This window comes from Bombyx mandarina, chromosome 08, assembly GCF_030267445.1.
Source record: "Bombyx mandarina strain Sakado chromosome 08, ASM3026744v2".
NCBI classification, from domain to species: domain Eukaryota; kingdom Metazoa; phylum Arthropoda; class Insecta; order Lepidoptera; family Bombycidae; genus Bombyx; species Bombyx mandarina.
In genome coordinates this window covers 13,437,089-13,450,926 of record NC_143215.1, presented here as the reverse complement: position 1 = coordinate 13,450,926, position 13,838 = coordinate 13,437,089, and the positions used below count along the sequence as shown (strand labels likewise).

The 13,838-nt window shown below is 40.9% G+C and overlaps 1 protein-coding gene across 1 annotated transcript in view; it reads left to right on the top strand.

The window, feature by feature from the left end:
* Window positions 1-11,700: 11,700 nt before the first annotated feature.
* LOC114242969 (uncharacterized) overlaps window positions 11,701-13,838 on the top strand; it is a 100,335-nt gene continuing 98,197 nt past the window's right edge. The window contains exon 1 of the mRNA XM_028174314.2: window positions 11,701-11,944. Within this exon, the coding sequence (XP_028030115.2) occupies window positions 11,931-11,944 (14 nt within the window). The 5' untranslated portion in view covers window positions 11,701-11,930. The remainder of the gene's footprint in view (window positions 11,945-13,838) is intronic.

Here is a 13,838-nt window from a genome sequence, read left to right as displayed (position 1 = left end):
ATCTTAAGAGTTAGGAACGCGGCAATCCGGGCCTACGATCGTCTTCCCACGCATTCAAACCGGATTCGGATGCGTCGTCTACAACGCGAAGTCCACTCCCGCTTAAGCGACGCGCGTAACGATAATTGGCATAGTTATTTAGAACAACTCGCGCCCTCACACCAAGCATACTGTCGACTAGCTAGGACTCTCAAATCCGAAACTACCGCTACTATACCTCCCCTCGTACGCCCTTCAGGCCAACCACTGGCATTCGATGACGATGACAAGGCTGAGCTGCTGGCCGATGCACTGCAAGAGCAGTGCACCACCAGCACTCAACACGCGGACCCTGAACACACCGAGTTAGTCGACAGGGAGGTCGAGCGCAGAGCTTCCCTGCCGCCCTCGGACGCGGTACCCCCCATTACCACTGACGAAGTTAGAGACGCGATCCACAACCTCCAACCTAGGAAGGCACCCGGCTCCGACGGCATCCGCAACCGCGCGCTAAAACTTTTGCCAGTCCAACTGATAGCAATGTTGGCTACAATTTTAAATACCGCTATGACGCACTGCATCTTTCCCGCGGTGTGGAAAGAAGCGGACGTTATCGGTATACATAAGCCGGGCAAACCGACAAACGAAACTTCTAGTTACCGTCCGATTAGTCTCCTCCCGACGATAGGAAAAATTTACGAACGTCTCCTTAGGCAACGCCTCTGGGATTTTGTTACCGCGAACAAAATTCTCATAGACGAACAGTTCGGATTCCGCTTCGATTCGGATTCCGATTCGTGCGTACAACAAGTGCACCGCCTCACGGAGCACATCCTGATAGGACTAAATAGGCGTAAACAAATCCCGACCGGCGCCCTCTTCTTCGACATCGCGAAGGCGTTCGACAAAGTCTGGCACAACGGTTTAATTTACAAACTGTACAACATGGGAGTGCCAGACAGACTCGTGCTCATCATACGAGACTTCTTGTCGAACCGTTCGTTTCGATATCGAGTAGAGGGAACTCGTTCTCGTCCCCGTCAACTGACTGCCGGAGTCCCGCAAGGCTCCGCGCTCTCCCCGTTATTATTTAGTTTGTATATCAATGATATACCCCGGTCTCCGGAGACCCATCTAGCGCTCTTCGCCGATGACACGGCTATCTACTACTCGTGTAGGAAGATGTCGCTGCTTCATCGGCGACTCCAGATCGCAGTAGCCACCATGGGACAGTGGTTCCGGAAGTGGCGAATTGACATCAACCCCACGAAAAGCGCAGCGGTGCTCTTCAAAAGGGGTCGCCCTCCGAACATCACTTCGAGCATCCCACTCCGTAGTAGGCGCGCAAACACCTCCGCCGTTAGCTCCATCACTCTCTTTGGCCAGCCCATACCGTGGGTCTCGAAGGTCAAATATCTAGGCGTCACCCTCGACAGAGGGATGACATTCCGTCCCCATATAAAAACGGTACGCGACCGCGCCGCGTTTATTCTAGGACGACTCTATCCAATGCTTTGTAGTCGAAGCAAACTGTCCCTCCGCAATAAGGTAACTAACTCTCTACAAAACTTGTATACGCCCCGTCATGACGTATGCAAGCGTAGTGTTTGCTCACGCGGCCCAGTTTATATATATGTCGGAGAAGGCCACAATTATTAACACCATCGTCAGACATCATAAGGGCGAATAGGGTGACAGTGGTAGGAAAAATATTGAGTAAGTACACCAATCACGTTTGTTGTCTTAGAACAATTAAAAATCTTCTCTTGACGTTAGCAAACGAAAACGAATGACAGTTCTTAGGCCGAAGGCCCTCCTCTTCAAGAAGGCTGGTTGGTAAGTATGATGGCGTCTACACGTCTCCATCGGTTTAGCCATCTCTCTGGAATCGTGCTGCGTTTCGTTTAGCTACCAAACTAATGACCGTCTCCGACGCATATTATATTTTTTATATTTATTCATTTATTAGATATAATTAGATTAGTCATTGTTGTTAGTTGTGTCTAGTTATTTTATAGCCAACTTCCGATGGTTACCTACTTCAAATATTCAGTTCTCATCATATTACCCACTTAAATTAATGAATTTCATTGTACAATTTACTTTTACGATACTATATAAAGGTGGTGAAAATAATTTATAATTTATTACAGGTCTCTTGGATAATTAGGGCAATTTATTGGTATCCATAATTTTACGATTATAATCGACTATAAATAAATACTGTTCTATTAAATTATGAATAAATATATAGTGCGCAGGAAGAGATAGGGAGGAACACAAAATTAAACCTGTTGCAGTTGAATTACTAGAAAATAATATTATCTAAGGTTGGGGAATTACTCTGTAAAAAATTTGATGATGAGTTTTTTTGTGTTTTTTATATATTTATTATAAAAAAAAACTATCGCTATCTCTTTCCTTCCCACTAGAACATATGAAATTTTTCTTTTCTCTTTGAACACAGCGCAAATCATATACGAGGGCTGCACTAAAAGTATCGGGAATGGAATATTTCCACTGTTCCTGTCATATTAAATTCTTTTTAATTGAAAATTCCTTGGTTTTAAAAATCGAATACCATTCATTTATTTAAAAAAAGATTCTCGGTCTTGTCACGAGGTTTTGTCAAACTTGTTTAGTCGTTGAGAAAATGGAATTGACTCTAGAAAATTCAAGAGCGATGATTTATTATGACTTTCGAAGTGGTTTAACACAAAAACAGTGTGTTGACCGGATGATTTCTGCATTTGGTGATGAAGCCCCATCCAAATCTACAATTTATCGCTGGTTTGCTGAGTTTCAACGTGGACGTGTCAAGCTCAGTGATGATCCCCGTCAAAGTCGTCCAAAAACTGCAGTCACCCAAGAAAACGTTGATGCTGTGCGTAAGCTGATTGAGGAAGATCGACATGTGACATACCGCGAAATTCAGGCAACTTTAGACATTGGCATGAGTCAAATACAAATAATCTTGCATGAACAATTAGGTGTAAAAAAGTTGTTTTCCCGATGGATACCGCCTTCGCTCTGTGAAGAGCAAAAAGCGGCTCGCGTTACTTGGTGCGTCAGAACTCTCGAAAGATTCCACGCAGGATCCTCAAATGCTGTATACAACATTGTATCAGGTGACGAATCCTGGATATACGCGTACGAACCCGAAACAAAAAACCAGTCACGAGTTTGGGTGTTCGAAAATGAGTTAAAGCCAACAAAAATTGTTCGTTCACGGAGTGTTGCAAAAAAAATGGTGGCCACGTTTGTCTCCAAAACCGGCCATGTTACGACTATTCCTCTTGAGGGACAAAGAACGGTTAATGCAGAATGGTATGCTAGCATTTGTTTGCCACAGGTCGTTTCTGAACTCCGTAAAGAGAACTGCAACCGCCGCATCATCCTCCATCACGACAATGCGAGTTCTCACACCGCGCACAGAACAAAAGAGTTTTTAGAGCAAGAAAACATAGAATTATTAGACCATCCGCCGTACAGCCCCGACCTAAGCCCTAATGATTTCTATACTTTCCTAAAATAAAGAATAAATTGCGTGGACAGAGATTTTTATTACCTGAAGAAGCTGTGGACGCCTACAAAACGGCCATTTTGGAGACCCCAACTTCCGAATGGAATGGTTGCTTCAATGATTGGTTCCATCGTATGGAAAAATGTGTCAAATATCGCGGAGAATACTTCGTAAAGCAATAAATACATTTTTAAATAGTAATGTTGGGTCACTTCGTTAATTCCCGAAATTTTCAGTGCCGCCTAGTATATGAAAGGACAAAAAAAAAACGTCTAGTGTGCAAACTAACGCGTGGTAGTAGTAAAACTTGTATGAAGAAAGAAAAAAGAAAACATTTATTCGCTAAACTAAGTTGAGTTACTACATAAGTTAAAAGCAGCGTGTATGCTTTGTCTCCCCACATTAAAACGGTACGCGACCGCGCCGCGTTTATATTAGGATGACTCTACCCAATGCTTTGTAGTCGAAGCAAACTGCCCCTCCGTAATAAGGTAACTCTCTACAAAACTTGCATACGCCCCGTCATGACGTATGCAAGCGTAGTGTTTGATCACGCGGCCCGCACCAACTTGAGACCCCTTCAGGTTATACAATCCCGATTCTGCAGGATAGCTCTTGGAGCTGAGGAACGTGGATCTCCACGATGACCTGGAGCTCGACCCCGCGACACTTCGAGAAGACGGCACGACATGAGAACCCTCTTGTCGTAGCCGCTGGAAACTACATACCCGACCCAGTAGACCGAATGGTAAACCGTCGACGTCGCCCAAAGCACGTCATTACGGATCCTCCTTATCCATTAACGGTACTTTTAGGCACCACAAGCACCGGTCACCGTCCTCGTCGAACCCGTCGCTGGCGATGAAGGGCTCGATGAGCGAACTAACCCATAGAAACAGCCCACTGAGTTTCTCGGCGGATCTTCTCAGTGGGTCGCGTTTCCAATCCGGTGGTAGATTCTGCGAAGCACTGCTCTTGCTAGGGCCAGTGCTAGCAACTCTCCGGTTTGAGCCCCGTGAGCTCACCTAAAAACGTTAGGGTGAAGCTGAAATAGCCTCTCAAGGCTATCAGCACAGGTAGGAAAAAAAATTGCTTTGTCATAATTTGACACGCGAATTTTAGTGCAGTGCAAGATATTACGAGTATGATATTATATAATTTACCTTTCATTCATCCATAATTCAACAAATAATAAAAAAAATCCATTTATTTTGAATGTCGTCCCTAAGAAAATCATTTAAGTGATAATAATTTTCACTAATAAGATTATCTTTTAGTTTTTTCTTAAAATGAAAATCGTCTAGGTCTCATAATTTCTTTACTAGTTTATTAAATATCCTAACGCTCGTACCTAGTATACTATTTATGCATGTATGTTTTTAGTGGCCCGATTATTAGTTTTATCTAGTTTAAGATTTCAACGGTCGAAGGAAAAAAAATGCCTACCCATACTAGTAATCTCAAAGAGTTATCCTAGCTTTGGGGCTCTAACCTGGTGACGTTGCTAACGTTGCTAACGCTAGTCCTACCAAGAGGAGTGCTTCTCAGAATCTACCACCGGATCGGAATCGCTGCCTACTGAGGAAACCTGGCGAGAAACAAGCAAAATTGTTTAAAATCACCATTCGTCTGCAAGTTTTATGTTATTGTTATGCTGTTGTTAAAATAAAATAAATAAATAAATAAATAAACAAAGAGTATAATATTGCGTAATATGAAAATGTTTGTATGCGTTGTTAACTAACTAATGAATAATTTATGTTGGATACATTTATTATTCATTAACGAAAGCAAAATTAATCTAAATTCATAGATTGTTTAGAAAATTCTTATAAAAGCAAAGATCATACAAAACTTTCCTAAATTACAGATTAAAAACAGTTCAAAACTATTTTTGCGAGTTTTTTTTACAGATAATTTATAGGGAGCCACCATGTGTCTTTTTTCCAGACCACGGACGTCCACTCCTGGACATAGGCCTCCCCCAAGGCTCGCCACAAGAACTATTCTTCCGCAGCCCGTATCCAGCGGATTCCTGCGATCGCGGCCCCAGCGACCAGCAGTTCTACGAGCAATGTGCCTTGCTCACTGCCACTTCAATTTTGCAATTCGAACTATATCTATATAATATACCTTGGCTCGTCTGCGAATGTCCTCATTCTTATATGCTTAGCGCGGTTTTTTAACGTTCCCAATAGCGTTTTTTTTGGTCAGGAGAAAATCATCGGACTCCCACCCTCCACTGGGGATGGCGGGCGGGGCATATCGGAGTCGAACCGACTAAAGCCTCCTGTCGCTCAACAACCAGCATCCAAACCTCGCATGAGACAGAACTCATGAAAAAAGGCAACGGGGGGAAAGTCAAGTGCTTAGTGCGGAGCACATCTCTCGCATCACCCTGTACAGACACCGGACCGGCGGTCATCGGCGCAACGACCACCAGCCTTCTCGGTCGACAGGCTATCCGAAGCCCGCCTAATGGCGCCGGTTAGAATGGGTTATCCTACGGAATACCCGGCTGGGTCAGAACCAGCGTGGGTCGAGGATAGCCGGCCTTCCATCACCCGGATGTTTCGTTCTCTATAGCGTAAAGGTTAACTCAAATTTGCATGGAGTTGGCACTTTTGCCAACGTTTACCGCTAGGGGCGGTCTTCCAATTGCATACAAAAATCTTAGTTAACTTTCACGCTATCGACAACGTTAAAAAACTCGCACTAAGCACAATTCTCACTAACCGTATAACATTGCGTGAAATGTAAAAAGGAAAAAAAGTGAAACGTCGATCGCATTTTGTTGAGCTTTTACCGTGTCAAGAATCACTAGCTCATCCATTTGTCTTGTCGTGTTTGGTTACGATTCCAATACACTCCCGAACCGGACTATAATATCAACGCTTAACCGAATATATGAGCTCGTTCTCGTATTGATGAGGAGCAGGCTGTATTGTTTAAGACTAATAAACTAGCTTTACTAACTAAAACGAATAGACTAGCTTAAATAAGGCTGTCGCCTTTTGAAATTCTCCAGAAGATAGTACGTGGTTCACATACCTCTGTGATAAAGGGTTGCAGATCGTCGCGTTTTTTGCCTTTGTAGATAGATGGTGAGTGGTTACCGTCGCCCATGGACTTGAGCAATGCCAGAGTAGAGCCAAGCAGCTGCCTACCGTTAAGTAGTCTCTACAAGACTCATTTAAGGACATGTCATTGCGCCGGGAAAAACCGTATAGGGGAGTTCATTCCGAAGCCGGATGGTGCATGGCAAAAAAGATCACTGTGAATGAACTCTACTTCGCTGCCAGGCGGGGCGATGGTAAAAACGAGATGATGGGATCATCTCAAAAGAATCCTCGGAGCACTCCCCATGGATCATACAGTAAAAAAGGTTTAATGTTGTTTAAACTGCCCCAAAGGTTCATAGGCTACCGACGATTTGCAGAAATTGGCAGGATTTAGGTATGATGCGTATTTTATCACAAAAATCGATTTTTTCTGCGGGACTTCGAACACCGTTATTTTAGTATTGGTTGATAAAAAAACGAATAGTTTCTTATCTTTTAGACCACAGTCGAACCACGACTTTAAATCGGGTTAGGCTGGCACATCTTTATGCTCAGTGACCACAGTCAGAATACCGCTCTTATTTGCGGTATAATTAGGCAGTAAGAAGATTCTAGCGCCAATTATCGATGGAGATTCCATTATACAGTTTCCATGGCTGGAACATCAAACGGCATGTTGTTCAAACTGAATCGTGGAGCCCTTTGTTACTGGAAACTTTTCAAAAGCTCTTGTTTGTTACGTATTGCGATAGCATCGCTCGAGGGTTCTTTTAAAGCCGAAAATAGCACAGGGCTGACTTCAGGGAGACGTAAACGGGTTTCCCTTTGATAACGTTTGTGATAATGTGTTGAAAAAAAATATAACTGTTTTTTTAATGTTTTTTTTTATGGTTGAATTATTACTGGTGGCCCGGAGGCCTTTCCAGTTTTACCAGGACGGGTGGGCGAGCAAAGGCTCAGCCAGGAGGGGTGGGATTTGCTAACAGCTGCCCTAGCGCCTCCGAAGGAGACCTAACAATCCCAGAGCAGCCGCTTCGCGAATGAATCTACTGGCGGATCGGAATCGCAAACCGCTGGCAAGATCCGAAGAGAAACTCAGCGAGCTGATGTATAGGCTAGGTTGCATGTCGAGCCCTTTGCCGAGTGCGACGACTACGGCTATCGAGGCTCTTAAGCCTGCTCCTAGTGTTAGAGCTGAAGGCGTCTAATGCAAAGGTTATTAGATCTGATGGGTACGTAAGGACGTGTCTAGGGCGTCGACGGTGACTGGCTCCTGCGTGATCAGGATTCGGGAAATAGTTTATTGATCTAGATGAATTCACCTGTTATTGAGCGGTGAATTGAGTTCACGGGCCGCCCAACGTGAATTCAAATGCTTGAGTTAGTTACCACGGAATCTTGTTTCGTATAACCGCTTTTCGATTCCTCAATCCAAAGCCCAGATTACTTTTTTTATTTTTTTTTATTGCCTAGATGTGTGGACGAGCTCACAGCCCACCTGGTGTTAAGTGGTTACTGGAACCCATAGACATCTACAATGTAAATGCGCCACGCACCTTGAGATATAAGTTCTAAGATCTCAGTATAGTTACAACGGCTGCCCCACCCTTCAAACCGAAACGCATTACTGCTTCACGGCAGAAATAGGCAGGGTGGTGGTACCTACCCGTGCGAACTCACAGAAGGTCCTACCACCAGTAATTACGCAAATCAAATTTTGCACGTTTGATTTTTATTACATGATGTTATCCTTTCACCGTAGAAGTCAATCGTGAACATTTGTGAAGGACGTATTTCATTAGAAAAATTGGTACCCGCCTGCGGGATTCGAACACCGGTGCATCGCCACATACGAATGCACCTAACGTATTATCCTTTAGGCCATGACTACTTCAAACGACGTACCATTATAATGTCTAAAAATGATTTGCTAATTGTTCACAGCCCGAAACCTTGAACCTTCTGAAGAGAAACAAGTTAAAACGTAACTTTTTTGTTTTTCAATTGTTTTACTGTGTAGAGCAGGTAGGTACTTATTGTTTCATTATGCTTACCTTATTCATAGAAAGCATTTGTTTATTTAATTTTACGCACAAAGGGTACAGCGGACATAATGCCTAAGGCATTCGCTACCGGTCAACCAAGGGTATGGCCATTGCGTTGTTGTGAATAAAATATTATATGCATATACATAACAGACATGGTATATTTCCGTTTAAATAATACACAAAGCTCTACGTATTATCTATATACATAAAAGAGAATGTATGTTCTCACAAAACTTGATAACCGTTATACCAATTGATATGAAACTTTGCACACGTAATAGATAGGGCAACATGACAACTCCGACGAATATAGTTACTTTAGTGCCGGATAGGTGGCGCTGGTGGCAGTGATTTATATCTTTTAGTTTGATTTATATGAAATATATACATCTAAAAGAGAATATATGCATGTATTTATGCTCACCTAAAATTATCTTTTTTTTTTTATCTTTTTTTTTATTGCCCTTGTAGGCAGGGACGTCTTAAACTAGGATGGGGCCCTTGGGCACACAAGAATTTGAGGCCCTTTTGGAAAGTAAAAAAAGCGAATTATAATACCTAATATTTTTTTACTGAGTATGAGACCATTTATTATAGGTAAACAAATACAGGATGATATAATATGTCATTAATGATATTAGAATGCTGCTGGTTTTTTGGTTACGATTTCGATAACGGTTTCTTTCGGGATTTCTGTTGAGCAAAATCTTCTATTATAGGCATAGTATATGCCTTGTAAATACCTTCTGATTACTGATTTGTGAAAAAAGTGTAATGTGCCCGACAAAAATGTTTTGAGAATAAACGTGTGAGAGAAATTGTCGGTCTTTCGGGGCCCCTTGAGAATGGGGGCCCTGGGCACGGGCCCCGTGTGCCCTTATGGTAAAGACGGTATTGCTTGTAGGCAGACGAGCATACGGCCCACCTGATGGTGAGTGGTTACCGTCGCCCATGGACTTCAGCAATGCCAGGGGTAGAGCCAAGCCGCTGCCTAATCTTACGTTGCTAGCTTTTTGGATCGTCTTATGGCTTTTGTTTTAATATAAAATTGAATTTTGTTGCGGGCGAAGCTACGGGCGCAGCTAGTATCATCTTAAAACAATACACAGCTTACCCAAACCTATACTCATACAATTATTCATATTCATATAACTATACATTATCAACCATCACGTAAAATACTTAAAGCATATTGCGTATAAAATACTTACTTAATTATAAGATGGCAGTCTAGTTTATGGTGGTAATCTAGTGAGTGTGTTCAAGTTAACTCGAGCAATTTAATGAGAAGCACAATTAATTTCACGTCCTTACGGATCCACCAGATCCAATAATCATTGCATTAGACGCCTTCAGCTCTAACACTAGGAGCAGACTTTTGGGACCCCGGCAACCGTAGTAGACTCGTCGACCTCGACAAAGACTTCGACGTGCAAACTAATCTAAGCATCAGCCCGCTGAGTTTCTCGCCGGATCTTCTCAGCGAGTCGCAATTCCGATTCGATAGTAGATTCATTCGCTAAGAAGCTGCTTTTGAGTTGTTAGGTCTCCTTCGGAGGCGTTCGGGCAGCTGTTAGCAAATCCCACCCCTCCTGGCTGCCTGGCCTTTGCTCGCTCACCTGTCTCTGTGAAACTGGAGAGGCCTCCAGGCCACCAGTAATGCCTCATTCATATAAAAACAAACCATTAATTTCCGATTTATTTCTTCAAGACTTAAATTAGGCATGCTCATGACTACATTTTTATATTCATACAGACGATGGTTGTGAATATAGAAAAGCGTGAACATAACATTACGATACGTTTACTAAAATGTATTTTATTACTGCACGCTTAGGGTGAATGTAAGTCGAGATTTTAGTGTAACATAACGATGGTGATAAAGAGAATAAAACTTATGATAAATGTGCGAAATGTGACATAATTCATAACGTTGCGACACTTAGAATACATCTATACGGCTATCAGTACGCGTAGTGATTTTTGAAAGTTATAATTTAATTTAATTAACGCTAAGCCGGTCATCGTTCTCGTCGAACCCGTCCGTGGCTTGCGAAGAAGGGCTCGGCGAGTAAATTAACTAACAGACACAGCCCACTGAGTTTCTCGCCGGATCTTCTCAGTGGGTCGCTATCTGGTGGTAGAATTTGCGAAGCACGGCTCTTGCTAGGGTTCGCGTTAGCAACAACGTCAGGTTTGAGCCCCGTGAGCTTACCTACTAGCCCGGTGACGCTGACATGGTCTCTCTAGACCATCAGCTTAGGTAGGAGGGAAAAAAAAAGACGCTAAGGTGACGACGAACGCTACTATGATAATAAATTAGTGAGAGCCTATTATCATTGCTACGCCATACCCCTCTTGATTATGATTAAATTATTATTACGTTGTTTATATTTATCTATACTAATATATAAATCTACAGTGGTTTTTACGGATGTTCTGTTATAACTACTGAACCATGCATCTGATTGACTTGAAACTTGGTATCCATGTAGAAAATACATGTACTTCATGGATAAGCTAATATCTATATGAGTGTTGGAAACATCTTGCGTTGAGCTCTTTAGGCGATTAATAATGCAGATAAAAAAATATCACTGGATCATTCTTAAATCAATTTAATCGATGGTGTCGTATCTTTACATTATTTACACGTACTCTTAAAAATATCATATTGTACAAAGCTAGGAAGCAACAGCAAATAAAAAAATAATTTGTGATAAAAAAATTACCTATGATAATAATTAAAACCACGAAGATTATTTGGGATTCTTTACTTCAGGAGACGCACGTATGATAGGTATGTCAGCACGCAAATCGCATCCATCTCATTTCTCAATCAAAGGAATGGCTTAACAACAGAAATAAATTCTAATCTCAGCGATGTATTTACATATATGTAATCCACACGAGATTTACTTGTAAAACGCAAACGAACCGAAACAGAGATCATTCTTGCAATTACGTCCACTTAATATAAATTCAGACAGTTAGTTTGTAAAGGGATCTCAAACTAATTATAATTGTTATTCCTTCTAAAAACAGTGTGGCGCCAACCCTTTGCAGACCCGGGAGGCAATTTACTCGCATTCAGTATTGCTCGGGCGTTTGCGCCAGGCGCTTGTGTCTAAACTCCGTGACGCCACTCATTTGTTAAAGTCTAATCGAATCCTGAATGAAATGTAATCCCTTCATTGCTGATAGCCTGTAACGTGATTCACAAGTTAAATAATGTTTCGTGAAAGTGCTTAATGTACCTGTTGAGTGGTTTTATACCCTTGAAGCTTACGAAAGACAAATATATATTTCATCAAAAACATGGAATTGAAAAGGTACGTAAGCTTGTAAAATTTTGATTATTGAATAAATATAAAGCCTTTTATAGAGGGAAAATGCGAGTAAAATTATACTTTACTAACTGTAATTTGTCGTTTACTGACATTAGATGATTTAGAACCTAGCCATTTAGAGATACATTATAGCTCTTTTATTATACTTCAAGATAGCAAATAAGGCGTCTAGACATAATTGTGATTCAGGCAACCGAAGGTTTAATAAACCTTCGGTTGCCTGAATCTGTCTTGACTGTTAAATTACCGATCATATTTATGCTGGTTCGTTCAACGATCGAAAGTCGACCGTATTCCCCAAATTTTAGATTCATTTTATATAGTAGACATATTTTCTATTTTGTATTGTTATTTTGAAATTAAAAACCATTGACAAACAGAGGAAAAATCAGTAATAACTTAAGTAATTAGTTTGCTTTTGCTTAGTTGTAAGTCGTCGTGAAGACATCGTGGTCTAAAAGATAAGACGCCAGGTGCATTCGTGTCGAGTGATTCGACTGTGCCGGTGTTCGAATCCCGCAGGCGGGTACCAAGTATTTGTAATGAAGTACGCATAAAACACATGTTTTGTCATCTAATCATGTAGGAGGAAATTTGAAAAGTTGTAGGGGAACTTTCTGGATATTATTGCTAAGATGGGTGGACGAGCTCACGACCCTTTTGGTATTAAGTGATTACCGGAGTGCACAGATATCGCAACGTAGATGCCGTCATCCATCTTGAGACATGAAGTCCAACTATAATCGGGATACTCTCACTCTTCAAACTTATAAAATTTGAAAGATTGCATTTTGTTTTATTTTCCGTTACAGCAAAACAAACTTAAGCGGCTTCTAAAAGTGTTGGTTAAGATTTGTCTTTTTTTGTTTATTGCAAAAAATAATTTAAGAAAACTTTAGTAACAATTTGTGTATTTATTATAGTTTTATGTATTCAGTTGAATCAGCTTGTCAATCAAACCCTTCTCTTAATTAGAGGATTTTGTTTACAATAGAATATTACAATGCTTCGTGATTAAGGTCATATCTTGTTGCTTGAGGACTGGACTTGTTTGAAGACTCCTCATTAAGAAATTTAATTGAAGCATAGTTTAATGCGATGTTAGAATCTAAAACAGACTTGAATCTCCGATCTAAATCTTGATTAGTCATGGAGTGATTTTTTTGAGAACCAACAATTTCAGTAATATGTTTTTTTTAATGGCCGCCTGGTGTTGTGGTAAGTGACATGGTCTCTACACAAAGGGGTCGCGGGTTCGAATCCCGCCAAGCGAAGACATTTGTATGAAAAATATAAATGTCTTTTCCAGGGCTATGGATGTATATTAAATATTAAATATAATATGTATGTGTATAATAAAAATCTTACATTTATTTCCGTTATCCGGTACTTGTAACACAAGTACTTTACGAATTTATCACGGGACCAGTTAACGTGGCGTGATTGTTAGTAAATATTTATTATTTATTTATTTATTATTTATTTATTTATTATTTTTATTATAGTATTTCGATGTTCGCGATTCGTAAACATAGTTTAATCTCGCGTGGTTGAAAATAGTAGTCGGTGAGACCACGAAAACTGTGGAGCCTATGAAACGTCAGAAAAAATATAGGTAATTTATTGAGAAGTGAAAGGTTATTTGTTTTAAGGTACATTTTTGTAACTATACAGGAGAGCCATTTAAAGTTTAAAATTTGGAGAAAATACAACATAAAAAAAAGAATCAGCTGTTTCAATGGAATAATCTTAAAAATATCGAACTGTTGATGCTAATCACTATGTAGTATTAAACAAAGTCGCTTTCTCTGTCCCTATATCTGTCTGTCCCTATGTATGCTTAAATCTTTAAAACTACGCAACGGATTTTGATGCG